The sequence below is a fragment of the Oreochromis aureus genome, linkage group 7 (assembly GCF_013358895.1).
Source record: "Oreochromis aureus strain Israel breed Guangdong linkage group 7, ZZ_aureus, whole genome shotgun sequence".
Classification (NCBI taxonomy): Eukaryota; Metazoa; Chordata; class Actinopteri; order Cichliformes; family Cichlidae; genus Oreochromis; species Oreochromis aureus.
In genome coordinates, this window is record NC_052948.1 from 13,537,484 (window position 1) to 13,557,460 (window position 19,977).

At 37.9% G+C, this 19,977-nt stretch overlaps 2 protein-coding genes and 1 pseudogene across 4 annotated transcripts; 2 read left to right on the forward strand and 1 right to left on the reverse strand.

Moving 5' to 3' along the window:
* The first annotated feature begins 23 nt into the window (after nucleotides 1–23).
* On the forward strand, nucleotides 24–5,633 carry hacd3 (3-hydroxyacyl-CoA dehydratase 3). The gene is made up of 11 exons (XM_031747307.2): nucleotides 24–243; nucleotides 951–993; nucleotides 1,091–1,164; nucleotides 1,312–1,476; nucleotides 1,612–1,657; nucleotides 1,760–1,870; nucleotides 1,962–2,089; nucleotides 2,182–2,294; nucleotides 2,594–2,700; nucleotides 4,658–4,789; nucleotides 4,891–5,633. The coding sequence occupies exons 1-11, from the start codon at nucleotides 166–168 to the stop codon at nucleotides 4,965–4,967; spliced, it is 1,074 nt and encodes a 357-aa protein (XP_031603167.1). The 5' UTR covers nucleotides 24–165; the 3' UTR covers nucleotides 4,968–5,633.
* ints14 (integrator complex subunit 14) lies at nucleotides 4,890–12,740 on the reverse strand. Of its 3 annotated transcripts, none has more exons than XM_039614168.1 (12): nucleotides 12,651–12,730; nucleotides 12,087–12,406; nucleotides 11,875–11,982; nucleotides 11,560–11,715; nucleotides 10,514–10,632; nucleotides 10,266–10,408; nucleotides 9,472–9,564; nucleotides 8,798–8,942; nucleotides 8,554–8,687; nucleotides 8,064–8,182; nucleotides 6,157–6,222; nucleotides 4,890–6,058 (listed from the first exon to the last, which is right to left on the reverse strand). In XM_039614168.1, the coding sequence occupies exons 2-12, from the start codon at nucleotides 12,306–12,308 to the stop codon at nucleotides 5,825–5,827; spliced, it is 1,539 nt and encodes a 512-aa protein (XP_039470102.1). In that variant the 5' UTR covers nucleotides 12,309–12,406; nucleotides 12,651–12,730; the 3' UTR covers nucleotides 4,890–5,824. The 3 variants fall into 3 exon arrangements, with proteins under 3 accessions (XP_039470102.1, XP_031603166.1, XP_031603165.1); XM_031747306.2 differs by having other exon boundaries at nucleotides 12,647–12,729; XM_031747305.2 differs by having other exon boundaries at nucleotides 12,087–12,740.
* A 183-nt stretch (nucleotides 12,741–12,923) lies between these two features.
* Nucleotides 12,924–15,974, forward strand: LOC116326265 (annotated as a pseudogene).
* The last annotated feature ends 4,003 nt before the right edge of the window (nucleotides 15,975–19,977 follow it).

Genomic DNA, 19,977 nt, shown 5'->3' on the forward strand with positions numbered 1-19,977 from the left:
GAGCGAGCACGTTCGAAGAATATTCTGGGTAATTGCTAAAGTCTTTCCAGGGGAGCTAGCATGAAGCGTGGAGCCTTCATTCATTGTTTGCCTCACTGATATTTATTTGAAGCAACGCCCGATTAAAAAAAAACAAAAAAACCAAAACTGATCAAAAACGCAATAATGGCACTCACACCTCTTGTTTATTGGGCTCAACGCCATGAAGAAATTTACCTGCGAGTTGAGCTCACAGATGCTCAGGTGAGAGTACATCTTGCAGTTACTTGTCACGGGCAAAACGCTTTAGTATGGTTCTGACTTTTTTTCTTTTTAACATTGTTTTTGGGCCTCTGGTGGTAAATGAGAAGCAATGCAAATACAGACGAAAGGTTCCTGTAAATGTTATCCTGCTGGATAGCTGTACTATTTGCATACTGTATGAGAAATGAGATCCCTTATCTGATAACTGATCCATACAAAGCTCTCTGTTGAGGCCCGTTCGAACCTGTTTTTAAAACCTGTTGGTTTTAAGAATATTCGTGTTTACAGTTAATCACATGGGTGCAAAGTCCTAAAAATATCTGCTGGAACTACTCGGAAGGCGGGGTGGGTGGGGGTGGTAGCATTGTTCACACGCGGCGCTCGGGGTTATGTGTGAGGGACTGGTGTTGTTACACCTATAGATATCACACCATCCCATACTACATGCTACAGGAGGGCCTCTCAGCACTCGTTTTTTTCTTCTTTTTATAGCACTTAACTCTATTTCTGATCATGTAACAGAAGATTCAGGTTAGAGACTTTTTAAGCACTTATTTTACCTGTACTATGTGTTTTGGAATATAGTTTGTTACGGTAATATTGTAACATAAGATTAATATCTTTGTTTCGGGTTTCTGTTAACAGGAAGTAAAAAAATTCTTGATCTAGCGAGGAAGTATGCTTATCCTTTGCCTGTGTTTTTGCAGAATATTGACGTCCACGTGGATGAAAATGTCCTTCACTTTTCAGGTGACATGGATTCACGGATTTCATTTGCATTTGGTGATTAAAGACATATTTTTAAAAATATTTTTGTGGAATTTCATTTGTGATATCCTGTTTGTAGCCCAGGGGCATGGTGCAAAAGGACAAAATGAGTACAAGTTCAGCTTGGAGTTCCTCTTACCAGTAAAGCCACAGGTATGCTCAGTAATTCAATAATTCATCTTGTGGGATCAGAAATATATCTATAGACAGAATAACTTGCTCTTAAAGCAAGATTGCTCTTAAATCTTTGCCTTTCCTTTCTGTGGTTTTCCTGTTTGTGCTCATTGCGTGACCCTGTAGGTCAGCTACAAGTCCACACAGCGGCAGGTGAACATTACAGTGCACAAAATACAGCGAGGTTGGTGGGAAAAGCTGACTGTCCAGGAGCGTAAACCTGTCTTCCTGGCACCGGACTTTGATCGCTGGCTGGACGAGTCAGACGCTGAGATGGAAATCAGAGAAAAGGTAAGAGTAATGTAAAAGAGTAAGAGTGGCAGTTGTTACTAAATGACACTCACAGATAAAGATTGAAAAATATCAGTATGACTAAAATAATTGATTAAAGACTCTACTATTTTCATTTTTAAATACTTTTAAAAGGAGGAGAAAAGGAACAGGCTGAAGGCTTCAAGACAAAAAGAAGAAGGTGGGTGCAGATAATATATTGGACTTGAACATTCTGTTTTATCAGATGGCTTTGAAGGGAAAACTGCTGATACTATTTTCCAATTTCTTTGAAATGTTTCAGGGTTCGTCAGCCTGAAAACTGTGTTCTTGATTGTGTACAACCTGGTCCAGTTTCTTGGTTTTTCATGGATCTTTGTCAACATGACAGTGCGTCTGTTTATCATTGGCAGAGGTGTGAAAATATATTACACAGGAGAAGCTGCAAGTGTCACTTACTTCCCAGAAAACTGGTTAAAACATGTTCGTTCTAAAACTCCTTTCAGATTCCCTCTATGACACATTTCACACAATTTCGGATATGATGTTCTTCTGCCAGATCCTGGCATCAGTGGAAGTCCTGAATGCTGCTTTTGGTGTAGTCAAGACAGGTGTTATACCAACTCTTATACAGGTATGGGATGTTTTTTTTTTTTTTTTGCCCGAACTCAAGTTTTCTAAAGTTACAGATTGAGCACCAATACACATCTTTTGTTTGTGCACTAGGTGGTCGGAAGGAATTTTATCCTCTTCATCATTTTTGGTAGTCTGGAGGAAATGCACCACAAGCCAGTTGTGTTCTTTGTTTTCTATCTGTGGAGTGCTATTGAAATTTTTAGGCAAGTATGCATTTTCCTATTGCTTACAGTAAACAGTCATCTAGTGATATATAGTACAGCTTTAGCCAGTTGTATTTAAATAAAACTAAAATTGGATAAGATTTAGAGCTTTGCAAATGTTTGGAACAGTTAGATTTTGTTAGATTTTATTCACATTTCAGCCTTGAAACAGGGAAGTTGCAGTCGCATCTGAGCTATAATTTTATAAGAATGTGTAACTGTAGATGCAACTTTGTGTCATTTTATTTGGAGCATGACTTTTTTTTTTCCTTAACCAACATGCGCTCATCCTTTTTCAGGTATCCCTTTTACATGCTGGGCTGTTTCAATACAGAGTGGAAAACCCTCACTTGGCTGCGGTATACTGTCTGGATGCCACTGTATCCACTAGGTGTTTTAGCAGAAGGTAGGCTTTTTTTATGAGGGGCCGTACAAGCCAAAATTCATTCTTTCACTCTCACACACATACATTCTTCTTTCACATACATATATTTTCACTCTCACATACATATATTTTTCTTTCACATACACATACTTTCACTCTCATATAGTTTTATTTTAATTTTTATATTTAGATATTTTTATTCTCATGTTTACACATATTTAACACACACATTGCAATATTGTGCTCTCTTATACATGTATTTTAATGTACATATTTACAAATTTTCACTCTAACATACATGCATTTTCATTTATGCATTCCTACATTTTGCTCTCATTTACATGCATTCAGTATGCATTTAATCTCACAAATAATATATGTAAGTAAGCAGAGAATGCATACATGTCAGAAGAAAATATATGTATGCAAGAGAATAATGTATGTGAATGAAAGAGTATAGTGGAAACGGAAGGAGTTTAATGGAAACGGAAGGCTGGGTGTCTGTACCGCTGTGATTGGCCGAGAAGCACGCGCGGGTCACTTTCAAGTGTCTGACAGCATGGAGGGGGGAGAAGAAACTCGAGTTCTTCAGCAAGCTATCGGGGTGTTAAGAAATATTTTATCATCTCCTGAAATGGTCACATCGTTGTCCTTGATCGAGATGGGACGGGCTCAACTTTTTTTTTACGTGCGCTCAGAATAGTGGCACAAAAATAACGCCATAGTTACCCACCAGCTGACCGGGTGGTCACTCGGGTTAAACATAATATATAAAGCTCAACTGACAAAAAATCACCGACTACACCACCAGGTATTATAGGAAAAACCATAAAGCCTTTGAACTAAAACAAACGCTGTTGTGACAGTGATGTACACTGTCTTGTTGGTATATATGCATGATTTGTATCACCTTCATGTTTCCAAACCGATAGCATGAGCAGCAGCTTTTACAGCTCTGGCTCCAGCAAACATCAGCTGATACTAGAAATTAATTTTAAATAAATTCTAACAGCTTATCAAGCTTGAACGTGCTGCTGTTGTTTAGCGCAACATCCGCTGGTTTCCTCTTTCTGGCGCAAAGTGGGAGATAAACAAACAAGAGAGACGATCAGCTGATCATTGATCGGTTTCATGATTGAAGTAGCAACAGGAGAGAGAGGGAGGGAGGGAGAGAGAATGAGGGGAGAAGAGGCAGCTGTGCAACGTAAAGACAGAATAACTCCAGCTTTGTCTTTTTTTCATTCTAGCTGAAGTACGGGACTAATTGCGTTCTTTTTCCTCTCAATACGGATGTATTGTAATTGGTCCAGCCCAGAGTTGATCATGACCAATTAGCTAACCCACCACCTTTAATTGTTTATACCGTTACAAAAACAAACAAACATAAAAATGAAAAATCACCATCGGCCCACCGGGCAAATGCCCGGTGGGCCCATGGCCAGTCCAGCTATGCGGTCAGCTGGTGGGTAACAGGCATCTCCGAAAACATTAGAGCACTTATGGAAATATGTGATGTCTTGATAAATCAAGCAGATATTTGAAGTTTACACAGCACCATTTTAAATATCTTAAAAGTTTATTCTGTGACCCAGAAAGAGTAATATTTCAAACTCCGCCACTCTGTGTTCCTCCGCCACTGCCTCGTTTGAGTTTTGGACGAAATGGATTCTGGGATATTGCATTTTGTCATTTCGAGCTGATTGGAGACCAGAACAGCCAATCAGATATTTTTGCATCCAAGTCTGTGATTGGCTGGTGAGAGTGACAATACGTGTGTCTGACAGAAGAATCTATGTATGTGAGAGTGAAAATATATGTATGTGAAAGAAGAATGTATGTGTGTGAGAGTGAAAGAATGAATTTTGGCTTGTACGGCCCCTCATATTTTTTAAAACAAAATTTGATTAAAAAAAATCCCCACATTCAAACATTTTTATAGACTCTTTTATATATAATCTTATCTCTCAATCCCACATAGCTGTTGCAGTGATCCAGTCCATCCCCATCTTTGATGAATCTAAACTCTTCAGCATTCCTCTGACTAAAGTGATTGGGACCTCTGTCAGCTTCTCTTACTTCCTGTACATTTATCTTGTTCTCATGTTTTTGGGTAAGTCCCCACATGAACTGTCTCTCACATGACAAATATATTCTAACTTAACCACTGCTGCTCTGATATTAATCTTGGTTCCCCCTCCCCCCCCACCAAAGGACTTTTTATCAACTTTCACCACCTTTACAAGCAGAGGAAGAGGCGCTTCCGGACCAAAAAGAGGAAAGCAAATTGAGACTCAACACCAACAGCAAACCTTGAACGCCTTTGCTGCCTGCTTATTCCTTGACATTTTAATGATCATCATCCATATGTCAAGTTTATTATCAACTCAATTTTTGACAGCCTGTCCATATTCACTAAAATGACTTCCTTTATGGCTATTATTAACACAATAGATGATGGAGTATTTCTTTCCTCATTGCATGAACGAGCAAACTTACTGGTGACCAAGTTTGCACACATACATTTCCATAGCACCTGTGTGATAGTGGCCCCCCCCTTTAGTCTTGTTTTTCTCCTATGCAGTGCTATTTTTGACTGAATGCATTGCAAGAAGCACTGATAAGAAAACTCTGTTATCATTTCATATTCAGTCACTGCCATATGTATGAAGAAAACAAGTCATTTCACATGACAAGTTCTTGGTTATAATTTCACAATTCCAAACCATTCCACAAAGCTCAGGGAAAAATAACCAGACTGCTAAAACAGAAAAATAATGTGTCCGTTGTGCTCAACAACAACCTTCAAGGAGCAATGTTAAATTGTAAGGGTTTTTTTTTTCAGGCTGCTTTTTTATTATTTGCACTTGAATTATGAATGCCAACATTAATAGCCGTTTACTTGGTGTTCTGTAAATGTGGCAGTTATTTGACAATGAATAAAAATCAAAATTTAATGTGGTTATTGTGTCAAAAGATTCCTACAAAGGAACATTTATAAAAACAAAACAACACTGAATCCCAAAGATGACTTCATAAAATAATCCCGTGAACGTCTTTACAGGGTGTACGCAATGCTGCACCACATTGGTCCACGCAGGCTGAGCCTATGATATTTTGAGTTCATTCATACAAATTCAGATGCGGCTCAGCTTGAGAAATCCGTGTGCATGGGAACAATGTTGTGATCAAAAGCAGCATACTGGGAGTCACCAGTGCTGGCCAGTTTAAGCTGCTGTGCAGCGTGGGAGAGCTGGAAAGCAGCATCAGGATGTGCCGAGTCTGGCAGCATGGTGCACTCTCTCTCCAGCAGATCGGCAACTCCCTTCAGGAGCTCCCAGAAACCAAAAGCCAAAGCAGCCTTACGTAGACGGTTCAGCTCCTGTCAGAATCAAAATGAAAAAAAATTTCATTTTTGGAAAAAACCAAACAAACGTAGCTTTAAAAATTATAGTTTAGAGCCATTCCAGCTAATCTTACCTTATAAAAGGTCTGAGTTTTATCTGGCAGTTTCCTGGCATTCCTCAGGATCTTCTGGACATCAGTCTGTACAATGACAGCATAAAAAAACAAGTGAATGAATCAAAATGACCCTCAAATGTTTTGACCAATGATATGTTTTTATTTTAATTTTAGTGATTATGGCTTGAAAATCTGAAATCCAGTATCTCAATTAGTAGAATATTTATTAGTTGATCTGTATTGGAAATTGTTGGTTCACCGTTTTATTAAATACAGAGTCAACATGGCCATCTATAAGATGATTTTAGAGTGCTTTATCCTCCGATCTTCTGATAAGCTTCAGTGAGATGCCGATTTCCTTTTTCCAGCAGGAGTTAGCAAACATTGCTAAATCTATGAGCAAATGGTTTGCTGACAATGTTATTACTGTGCATGACTAGCTAGCCAACTAATCTGACCTAAACACCACAGAGAATCTGTGAGATAATGCCAGGAAGATGAGAAACACAGACAAGCTGCACTATCGGCCACTATCAAAGAAACCTGGGCTTAAGTGTACATCACCTCCATGCCGCGCCGCATTAATAAATAATAAAAGCACTCAAACTAAGTGCTGAGTGTTTACATGAACTTTACAGTACGTGGACATTTCTTTATTGTAAATCTTTTTTTGATTAAAATTAAGAAACATTTTAATAATCTGAGACACTGAATTTCCGTTTTTAAATGAGCTATAAGCCACAAACCTCAAGATTAATATCAAAAAGTTAATATTTCCTCATATTTTTAGGAAATATTTCCCTTCATGTATAATGATTATTGAATACACCACAAAAATGAAAAACTTTTTGATGACATTTTCCTTTTTTTTTTTTTTTTTTTTTAAAGATGCACTAATATAAGATTACATAGTTGGGCATGTGATGATTATTCTGAATGACAGACTTGGACTGACCTGAAGAATCTATATTTGTTTGATGGCGACAATATTGACAAAATCAAATACCAGAAATTCCTGGAGTAATTATTAATCACAGGAACAAGAATTTCAATAAATATTAACCAAGCTCTGCTGAAGAGAGTTCAAACAAAGTAGAAGCCCGCTGAGCTCACTGTAGAGGCAGTGAACAGAGCAGCCTCTGATAAGCTGAGTAACTCATTAGTCAATTACAAGAAATAAATCTGAAGCTATTTTGGCAATTTTGCAAATAAGCCTTTTTTTTTTTTTTTTTTTTTTTTTAAAAACACAGGAATGTCAGAAATTAATCACTTTCTGGGTTTTTTTTAAACACAGAAAGCAGTTCATTAAAAGAATATAATTAGATACTGTCAAAAGAAAATTGTACTTAGTAGTCAGTATAAGCTTTTAATGATATAAGTCTACATATGATAGAATACTGCATGATGACCTTTTGATGACTTAGACTGTTGTCCACTACAAGACCTGTTTCTGTTTTATAAATTCTTTCTCACAGCGATAATAACTGAACAAGCAGTTTCACTCCTACCAGGAAGAGGAGAGCTGGACACTTTTATCTGCGCTCCCTAACAAGAAGAGGGGCCACGTCCTTCTGAATCTCAAAACGCACACACATACACCTGAACCACTCTTATCTTCACTCCCTACGCACTAACATTCCTCTGCCTATGAATAGACGTATTCACTGTTGTATATAAATAAAGACCAGAGCGGTAACAGAGCGCACATCACAGGGCCCCCACTCTGGTGTGAGCGTTCTGTGATCGCCCTTGCAAGTAAAAACTGCAGCGTGTGTGTCTTCACTCTCAGACTCTCAGCTGAAGAAGTGTCTTTTAGAATAAATCTCTTGACAGATACATTTATCACTGACGTAAATGTATGAAATGTTTGTCTTTTCTCCAAACTTTCAAGAGAAAAATACTGTCACGCAGTAATTTTACTTCACCTGTAGTCCACTGGCCTTAATCCACACGGTCACATTCTGGGCATAGCTACGTTTCACCTGTGGTTGTACAGGAAATGGACTTTTACTGTCATCCTCTCCGTAGGGATTATCAGCAGCTTCTGTGACACGAGAAAGGTCATGGGACAACAGAGTGAGGTCAGTCAATACACCACATCATGAGAAACGTGAGAAACCCAGATGAAGTATTAACTACTTGATTGTGTACACAGAGTCTGTTGTTCTTTAGGAATACTTGTGCATGGGTCATTGTGTCACATGTTAAATAAAACACAGAGTTTCAGAATATCCCTAAAATGGTTCTCCGCTTAATTTAAGCTACTGGGGGGGAAAAAACCCTAGAAATTTAAAGGATAATGCACTAGAAACCCTGTATAATCTTTTGTAACACAGAACTCTTCATATTTGCTTGTTTGACCCTCATCTGCAATGAAACTTTGCATGGTGGAGAGATTTTAAAAAAAAAAGTCACCTGAGATTGGTCCCAAATGTGATATCTTGCCCAGCCAGGGCAGAGGCTCCGGACCAGGATCAAAAAGAGACATCATCAAGTTTGATTTCTTCTTGCTGTCTGCCTGGGAGTACAACATGCCGTACCACTCCGGCCTGAGGGGCAAAAAAGCAAACTACATATACAATTTGTTTGCATGATATAGCAGCCTTTGTGGTGCAGGTTAATATAAAAGAATTTATATAACAGCTCTGCTGCATCTCACCCCAGCTGGACCAGTGCCACCATGCCTTCAACCTTCAGACTTCCATGTAAAAGTACACAAAAGTTGGGACTTTTGCCTGCCATCTGACTGGCAGAAGGTTCCTCCTCAAGCTCGTCTGTGGTTCCCGTACCAACTTCATCCACATCTAAAATCAAGTACACATAATAAACTAAATCGTAAATATTTGCTATTCTTTATTAATCAGAAAAATACTTGTTTTTCATTTCTGCTGTTAGACTGTGTTAGACAATTTTACTTACTTTTTTCTCATCTCTTCTAATAATGTTACTTTTTATCTTTTATATTACAGAATGAGAGCAATTTTTTAAAGAAGTACTGAAAGAAATTTGTCTGCATGACAAATAAAGGAAGCTCAAACCTCAAGGGATTTCCCAGCAGCTTTGCTCTTCCTTCCTATTTTGTTGGTTTCTTACAGTCTGAGGCATTTTCTAATTTGTTCGTTATCAGCCTTATTTACTAAAATTGATTTGTTCTTCAACAGCAAACTCTAAAGTTCTTTTTTTCTTTCTTTCTTAAGTGAGTTAACATAAAGCCGCTTCAACATTTGGGTGTTTACATCTAAATACGATGAGTTGTGCACAAGCTGCAAAGCTAATATGTCACCAATCAGCATTTCTCTATAACCAGAACATAGCAATAGTATTAAAACCAACCTTTGTTTACAGCAATAGGTAATACCAAGTGTCTGGATATGACAGGAGGACTTGCAATGTCAGCAATTTCAATGAAGCCCACAATCTCCAAATCTGAAAGGCATATAAGAGAAAGATTTGTTTAAAAAAATGAAGAATTTTAAGAGGATATGAAACACTTAACATATAAAGGCCAGTTTACATGGTGGAGGTCTGCTCTCAAAAACTGACAGAGATGTAACACTGTCTGTGAAAGAAGTGCTTAAAGTTTACGTTAAATAAGAGCAGTGTGGAGGATAGACTGTTTGAATCACCAGACCGACAGGATGAAGTCAGAAACTGATTTTTCCTACTCTGACTGGCTGTACTGACCTGCACAATCAGCTGATGCAATCAGCACTATTTTATGCAATAAAATCATCTTTCTTTGCCAAAGCACATCCAAACAGTTTACTACATACATAACTACACCACAAACATAACTAAGTTTCTTAGCCCAGCACAAAAGTGATCCCCTTAAACTGATTTTTAGTTTTAGTGTCTTTATTTTCCTTAGAGTTATCGATTCTGTCACTAGTTAGCTAGTATAAATAAATTTAAGTCTACTAATTGCCACCAGCCAACCACATGACATCACGTTCCGTACTGACAGAATAAAACTTTAACTTTCAGCACTTATTTCTTAAATCCAGAGTTACATCTATGTCAGTTTTTTTAAAGTAGGGCACTATGATGTAAATTAGCCTTTATGTGTGTATGCCTTTCATGACCTCTTTAAATTAAACTAATCATAAAATCTGAAGCCAGCTGAGTACCTGTACTAACAGTCCGGGGCATGGGCTCCACCTCTTCATCCATCACGACAGGCTCAGGTCGAGGGAAGACCTGAACATCTGAGGATAGATTCCCACAGTGCAGAACCGCATGGAAGGGAGAGTATACAAGATCGATCAGCTTCCTGGGGACATGCAGATATAGAATATGACCAAAGATGCCCTTACTAAACATATGAAAGAGGTTAATATGTTTTTTTTGTGTTTAATCTACACAGTAACAGTAGTACCCAAACATGGTCTGTACACTCTTCATGCAAAGCGGTCCCTCCATAGTAAAGATTTGCCCATCCCCTCCACTAAGACGAAGTAATTCCTCCAGGTTGTCCATGGCATCAGTCATCTGTAACTGAAATTACACAAGACAGTGGGTCTAATTTCTCAAAGCTGGGCTATTTAGCTAGATTAAGTTAAACTTTTACATATTTGCAATTTAATTGCAATTTCCACATTCTCAATTAGATTGATCGTGTTTCCTGAAAGGGACTGACAGATGGAATAAATATAGATCTAGGCCTGAGACTGTGGTATGGGGAAGACTGGTGGTTGCTCCTGGGCCTCGCAGATTCCCAAGTATGAAAATGAGAACTAAGAACCTGAAGTGAAGGAAGTAGCCATACAATAGTCATATGACAGGGAGTGAATGAGGTGTGGTCCTCCTCCTGAAAATCTGATAAATCATCTCCATGAGAAAGTTCCCGGAAACTTGGGATACAATAACACAAAAACTTTAACTGATAAGTGCTGTGAGGTCACCTATAGCAAATTTTTGTCTGTTGATTCTGAAATTCTGACAGAGAAATAATCTTAAACCTTTAATCAAAGGTCACCTCATCTACAAATTTCAAAACGATAAACATGAATACCTGATATTTAACAACATGCAGGGTTTTTCCCCGACTCACAGTTGGTGACTATTTATAATCATGATTAGTCTGCATATAGTCAACACAAAAAGACTGTGCTATTTCACTTATATGAAGTTTATAAATTTTTATGTTATTTTTTGCCATTTGAAAAATAAAATGTATTCAAATTTATTTTTTAAATAACAGCTTTGTGAAGTAACAGCCTCTTTGTTGGATGCCAAAATTTTTTATGTGCTGGAAAACTATAGTTTGAGTCTCTGAAGGTAGAAAACAACTGTCATACTGCTATTATCCTAAAATGTCCACAGAAATGTGTGATTTATAGGCGTCTAACACAGGCAATGTGACCCCGAATTGTGTTTTTGATAGCTGCTTCTGGTAATGTAACTGTAAGGGTGGCTCAATACCTCCTCTGCATTGGCAATACACATGATGAACAGTTTGGTAGGAAAAGGGAAAGGAAGAGGAAATTTCTTGTCATCCCCACGCTGTTTCAGTGTTTGGAGGGAGTGGCGTAAAGAACCCTTCCCAATACCAAGGGATCCATCAGTAACCAGCACCACCTACAGGACATATGGAAGAAGTACATAAACATAACTCAGTATATGCACATATGGTTCAGATCACTGCAGGAAAGTTATTCGACCAGTAATAAGCAATAAATAAATAAATACAATAAATACAGAGGTGTGGTGATACTGAATAAAGTGTTAGCCAAATACCTGACAGGGGCAGGCACTACCCCACTCCTGCTGTACTACATTACTAACTCCATTTAGAGCTGCTTCAACACAGGTTTTGTCATAGTCTTCCAGGTTGCTCAGAGCCTCCTGTGCAGGAAAAAAACAAAAAACAAACGGTAATCCCAAAATCAGACCGCTTTTTAAGGAAACAAAATATACTTTGACTTTTCTGTCACATGAGCACACTTTACCTGCAATGCATTGTAATCTCTGGTGAAAGGTACCAGGAGTTCCCACAGGGAAGAAAAGGCCATCAGCGACGTGAACTCCAAGCGGTAGTTTGAGGCCATGTGTTCAAACAACATATTGAGTCCGTGGACAGCCAGGTTCTTCCTCTGAAACTCTTCGATGCCATCCAATGACACTGGTCGTGTCATGGACAGAGACACGTCCATTAACACCACAGTAGGCATGGCTCACCGCTTACAGATCCCAAATATGAAAACAGACGTCCGCTGCAATGCTCCCACTAACGGTTTCCACTGCGTTGTCGTCGCTGAGGCGTATTTAGCTAGAACCAAATACACAAGCGCCGTCAGTAAAGATAAAGACGAAGGGACATATGGTAACATCCGAACTGTTAGCTAATGTTGGCTAGTTGTTCGGCTAATTTACATTAGCATTCTGTAACGCTACGGCAAACGAATGAAATGTTCCAGCTGCCATTTAACCAAGATTACATTATAACTATCCAAAACCTAAGATACAAAGTAAAGAAGCGGTATCAGAAAAAATAATTATTAAAACCTACGCGCCTTTCAGTTTTTACGCTAACTAAACAATGGTTATGGTGTACTGTGCACCAGCACTTCCGTCCGGCTGACATTAGTGTACACATCAGCGGATAGTTCCCGGGAGATAAAAAAACAAAAAACAAAACACATAACAACAACAACAACAATAATAATAATAATAATAATAATAATAATAATAATAATAATGATGATGATGATAATAATGATCTGGCTGCAGACATAGCTTTTTATCATCTACAGATCCGGTCAGTCTTTTGGCGACTTGTTTTGCACAAAAGACGGGCCGATAAGCAACGCCCACTTTAAAGCCCTGACCAGTAAAGATTTGGTGGACCCGTTTCAAGGTATCTATCCACATTTTCCGTGTTTTAATATTTTGAAATGTATTTTAGGCTTTCTGGACTCTGCTTTGATGATTAGTTTAAGATGAGACACTACAGATAATCCTATTAGCAAGACCTAAAGTAGGCTATAATGTTTACGGTGAAGACTTTTCCAGCGTCATGTCCTATAACTTGAACATTCCTTAAATGTCTGCCACTATGATTAAAAATTATAATATTTGTTTTGACTATCCGAATAGAACAGAACCTCTGAAAATATCCACATCTGGTGCTGTATTTGAGTTGTAATTGCAAAACATTTCCTAAACTTTTTGAAGAACCTTTTTTTTTTTTTTTTTTTTTAGGTTTGGAAGCTGTCACTCCACAGTCTGGAAGTGGGAAGTTGGGACTTTTTTTGACTGATTTTTCAAAGAGAAAAATGAATTGTACAAGAGAGAAACAACTGCGGCTGATAAAGCTTCATTTTTTTCTCTTTGGGACTCTCCTCTGTTCCCTCTGTCAGCTGGCTGTCAGTGCCAGACCGGGTTTGCCTCAGAACGGAGAGAATTTCAGGGGGAAATTAACAAAGATACTTGAGGTGGAATCTCTCACTCCAAAGCATGATTATGATCCCCGAGATCAGATGCATGTGGTCGATGATATGGAAACAACCTCAGATTCCAACATACCCACCACTACTGAGTCTCTATTACTGCCAGTCACAAAAGGGTTTATCTCTGCAGCCTCTAAGCTTCCAAAAGAAAGATCTACAGCAGCTCCAGCTCCTCCTGCACCGACCATCCATCATGCTCATTATCCTCTAGATATCTTTTCCACTGAGGACCGCAGACAAGGCTGGGTGATCCTTCACCTCATTGGGATCATTTAAATGTTTGTGCTGCTGGCAATCTTGTGTGAGGAATTCTTTGTTCCTGCTCTCAGGGTAATCAGGGACAAGTTAGCCATCTCCTATGATGTGGTAGGAGCCACCTTCATGGCTGCTGGAATATCCACCCCAAAGCTTTTGGGTTTCTTAATAGGAGTCTTCATCACCCACGACAATGTGGATTTTGGCACAGTTGCGGGCTCAGCAGTTTTCAATGTTTCCTTTGTGATTGGATTGTGTGCTTTGTTTTCTCGGCAAGTTCTCCACCTGTCCTGGTGGCCTCTATTAAGAAATGTGTCATTCTACATATTTGACCTCATCGTACTGATCATCTTCTTCCTGGACAATGTCATAATGTGGTGGGAGAACATGATGCTGGTGGCTTGTTACACTCTCTGTCATTTTCATGAGGTTTAACGCGCAAATAGAGCACAAACTCAAAACCAAACTCCACAAACACAAGAGCATTTTCAAAGCTATTGCTGCAGAGGAACCTGACAAGGTAAGCTCTCCTTTTCAGAGCTCTTATCTTGAACCAGACAAGAAATGAATCTACTGTTTGGTATTTATGTCATTTTCAAGAGCCTAAAGTGTTTATTATCTTGTTTAAAACCCATTAATTTAATGATTTCAACCGTGCCCACAAAAATCCTTAACTGACAATATCATCATAATGTAGTTTCACACATAAACCTCATTTATTGGTCACTGTTAACTGGTTTGTAATGACTGGTTTGATTTTACTTCTGGCCCAGCCCAGGCACCGTCTGAAGACTAGGGATGATCGTGCCTTTGCCTCTGTAGCACCAAACCTCTGGAATAGTCTTCCTGCTACCATTCGTGCCTCTGACTCCATTCAATTCTTTAAAGCACGCTTGAAAACTTAACCTATTCAACCTGGCTTCCGACTTTCCAATTCTCACTGCTCATTAATTGCTGTATCGTTACTCATTTCTCTGGATTATCATGAATTCTCCCTATCTCTACTTACTAATGCCTTTGTTTGTTTCTCTATTTTACCTTGTTTTAATGACTTACTGTTCAGTGTAATCATTTACTGTTTATTCCTTACTGTGAAGCACTTTGGTGTACCCCCTGGTTTTAAATGTGCTATATAAATAAAATTGTATTGTATTGTATTATTGTTCTTCAAATGGTATGCTGTGTTTTTGTGAATGATGATTTTACTTTTCCCCCCCAGAAATCCAGAAAATTCTTTGTGATTGCTTTCCTGGGCTCTGTTGTGTGGTTTTGTATCATCTCCTACTCTACTGTATGGTGGAGACATCAGGTGAGTTAGCGGTGACAGTTGAGTGCTTCACTAGGTTTTGTGTACATGGGGGAGGGGCAGTTTTCAAAAAAGTGTAACCAGAAAACACCAAGAAAACCAGGCTGAAAACCAGTCATCATATTAATGTTTTATTTCCTCTATCCTGAGAAAAACAGGATTCATCCTGCAGCTTCTATTTGGTTTATATTTTTGTTAGTGAAAGATAGTTTTGGGATCTCACATCAGCTCATTATCACTCTGGCAGCAGCAGTATTTTTAAAATCTTCTATCTATTTGAATCCTGGTTTATCCTCATAGGTGGCTGAGACCATCAGCATCTCAAATGAGATTATGGGCCTCACTATCTTGGCTCCAGGGGCCTGCATTCCTTATGTTATTGTGGCTTGCAAAGGCCTGGGGGACATGGCTGTGTCCAGCTCTGAGGGCAGTAACATCTTTGATGTCACTGTGAGGTGAGTCTCTATAGCTAGATCTGTCTCATTAGAAACAAATATCAGCTGAGCACAGAGTTAACTGTTTGTTTGCCTGTTTTTGTCCCGATGTCACTTCATTCAAAAGTCTACCACTCCCATGGCTCCTGCGTTCTTTAATCCACGGTTTGGCTCCAGCGGCTGTCACTAACATTGGGCTCTTTTGCGCTGCTATGCTGCTCTTCTTCATACTTATCTTTTTCATCATTTCCATAGTTTGCTGTAAGTGGAAGATGAATAAAGTGCTTGGTTTTACCATGATCATGCTTTACTTTGCCTTTGTGGTTCTCAGTGTGATGCTTCACTATCAGATCATTGTCTGCCCAGTTTAAAATCTTTATACCTCTATTACATGCTAACAGAAAAAGGCTTATGCCTTTTTATATGTACACTATATGATTTGTAAACCAAAGTATAGCCTTTAACATTGTGAACCTTACACAGTCATATAAATACCTGTTTCTGTATTATTTCTACTTCTGCTTCTACATATAGACCGCGACTTTGTTTCCTTTGTGTGTGTGTGATTTTAATATTGCTTAATTAATTCAAAGAAGAAACACATTAAAGACATTTATTCTGATTGGTGCTCTGAATACATTTATTTACATTTCAATTTTATGTGTAATTTGATGAATTTTTGTTTTTAAGTTAAAACGAAAGTCTGGACAATTGCTTTTCAAAGCATATTGTTTAGCTTTGAGACAAATGCATGGAAAAATCTTACATATTTATCTTACATGACCAACAATTGCAGTATTTCATAATTTGATAATGCTTCCAGTAGTAATATATAGTAGTAATATAGAGACATACCCTCACCCCCTCAGGCGTGCTCGTGCCTGGTAGTGTACGTATGTGTGCATGACAATCTTTAGTAGATACTTTTGCTAGTTCATGAGAGACCAGCGTCACTGACAACCGGTGTCACATAAAACATTACTCAACAGCATTTACAGTGTGTGACCACAGAAATGCTTTATTCATTGGACAAAACTATGCAGTTATCAAGCCTATAGACAGCCGTGTAAATAAAAAAAACTAAATATCCGCTCGGAAAATGTATAAATAGTCTTTTCTGAAAAAAACCCAGTGATGGTGTGATTGTGACGTCAGGGGCCCTTTAATATGCCCAACAAATGCAAAGGCCTTCTATCCTGCACACTGACGTCCTGTTTGTAAGCCCAAGTAGGCTTGTTGAAAGGATTCATATACATTTCATAAAGTCGGTGACTTTAAAGAAATTAGAGAAGAAAGGCTTGATGCATTAAAGATGATTTCTGGAAATAAATAACCACAAACCTGAAATTAAAAAAAAGAACATTCAAAGCCAACCGATGTCCCCCTGACACGAATTAAAATTGTGAGGGTGTTAGAAAAAAAAAGATCTTGATCTGTTTATTATTTAGTGTTATACACAAGTCGGGTTACGATGGTTGAGTCTATTTTAAAGGAGCGACAGAATAGCCGTTTTGGTACGTGTAACTATTGTTAATGTGTATTATTGTGTATGATTCACATAGATTCATATAGATTATTTAGATTGTGCCCACTTGTCTGTACTGAATATTGTTATGTGATGTGTATGTTGTAACTTCTGCTGGGCTCTAGGCCATGTCTCTCTTGGAAAAGAGATTAAAATCTAAATTAGCATTTTACCTGGGTAAATAAAAGACTAAGACACAAATCATATAACTCACAAGAACACATGGGACTACACAGTTATTCTGAAAAAGGGTTTCTTTTAAATCCTTAGTGTTTAGGCATAAGCAATAGATCACATTGTTAGTTACAGAAACACAGATAATAAAAAGTTTAAGCAAACTCAAAAACAGAAGCAAAGAATATTCCATATCACAAAAACTGATCAGTACATAGAAACTTTTCACCTATGATGTTGATTTTATACCCATTAGTATGTTTTCCAGTTAGTTTAAATGTTGTGATGCATCTCTAACAGTATTTAAACAGAAGTTTATCAATGAAAAATCTGTCACTAAAAATAATTAGGGCTACATTTTTGTTGTTGTTTTTTTAATCCCTACTCCAAAGCGAATTTGTTGTATGATGTATGAGAAAGTATCGCATGGGTGTTTCTTCTATATGATAAAAGTGGGGACTTTATAGTTTCTACCCCTGTCTTGGCAGGTTTTCTGTTGCACCAAATTCATAAACTATAAAATATGTGTAAAATAAAAGAAATAGAGTGTAAATATTAGTTCATGTAAAATATTTATGGTCTTATGTTGCAGTTAAGCTTGTTGTACACGAACATTTTAGCAGGTACAGAATCATACAACCCACAATAAACTATTTACTAAATTTCAGCACACGATTTAAAATTAAACCAAAAACCAAAGTTTACTTTTACAAAAACATCTTTCCAAATACATATTTATTTGATCCAAGTGATACCTCCTCTTTTGCTGCAAGATAGATAACAAGCATATTGTGCATATACGGTGAGAGTGGGACGTAAACAAAGGCTTCAGGTGCATTACATTATCAACCCATGATTAAGAAGCAGGTATGGGAGGAGTCAGCGCTAAAGCTGCGTTCACCGGAGCTACTCATGGAAATGCATTCACCTACACTAGAGGAGCATTAATCACACATACACGTGACATCACTGATCAAGTCACCACTGAAAGCTGCAAACAGTCTGAGTCTAATGTTTGGCTAGTTGTCAGATTAAGACATTCGCCCTTGCAACAGTGTTGTAAGATGCACTACTATTTCATATTCCTATGCTGGAAACACCAGAACAGCAATCCATCAAGGAACGCGTCATTTCATTAGTAATGCACATTGATGTGGTCCTTATATGTTTTGATACGGAGTTTAAAGGTGCAAATACCAGTATGCAACATGTTTCATTATGTGATCAAAGTTTTTTTTTCTCTAAACACCATGTTATCAAAATGCCATTAGACAAAACAAACACTTATTTTGCATTAAACTGAATATTACTAAGGTATATACACAAGTGAGAGTGCGATAACGCACATAATCCTCTTAGAAGACTTCAGGTATTAGGTATTATGCTGATCCATTGTGAAGAGTTGTTCTGTGTCCTACATACATAACACTGGCTACTGCAACAGTTTGTTTGTGCCACAATAGCCGACAGTGGAAACCTGTTTTTGGAAATGTTGGCACTCATGATTTTGCAAGATATTATTCTCTGGTAAGTCTGAACCTTTTTGTTCTCTTTGGATAAAGCAATTAGATTGGCTCCCTACTTTAAATTTTGCATCACAACTCTAGTGTTTCATATTGTGCAGAAACCAGCATTATGCAAAGAAAGTAACTGTAGCACTTTATAAATGGATCTATGAATACAGTGGGGAAAATAATCATTTGATGATCTGCTGAATTTGTTCGTTTTCTTGCTTTCAAAGAAATAAACAGTCTCTGATATTTATGGTTGTTTTATTTTAATGGAGAGAGACACAATATCAACAAAAACTCCTGAAAAAAAATGTTTTGGGTCATTTTCATGCTGGAAGACCCATCCACAACCTCTCTCCAGTGTTCTAGCTGAGGCAAGGAAATTCTTGTCCAAGATTTTATTGTACGCAGCCCCGTCCTTTGGTCCCTCAATGAGAGGAAATTGTCCTGTACCCAAAACATAATGTTTCCACCCCCGTGTTTGACTGTGGGGATGGTGTTCTTTGGGTCATACTCAACATTTCTCTTCCTTCAAACAAGGTGGGTCGAGTTGATGCCAAAGAGCTTGATGTTTATTTCATCCGACCACAGCAATTTATCCCAAGCCTTCTTTAAATCATTTAGATCTTCACTGGCAAACTTCATACGAGCCTATACATGTGGCTTTTTTATTAGAGTTACTTTGAAGCTCCACACAGAGGGTGATTGATGGTCATTTTCTATGTCTTACATTTCCTAATAGTCACATCAACAGTTGTCACCTTCCCACCAAGCTTCTTGCTGATGGTCTTGTAGCCCATTCCTGCCTTGTGCAGGTCTATAATCTTGCTCCTGACATTCTTTGACAGCTCTTTAGTCTTTAGCCTGTGGGAATGCAGAGGTTGAAATGGAAAAAACTGATTATGTGAACGATTGTGCTTTATGCACATAACTATTTAAGATCAGAAGTATCAAATCTTTATTTCACTCATGACATGCAAATCAATTTATAACTTTTATGTAAAGTGTTTTGTTTGATATTCTTTCTCTCTTTGTTAAAATAAAACTACCATAAAAATAAGAGATTTGAATTCGTTGTAAGTGAGCAAACAAATAGTTATTTTCGCCATGATAATACTATGACAGATAATAATGGATAAATTTTAGTTTAGTCCAAATGCTTTGAGATACGCGTATACTATTAATA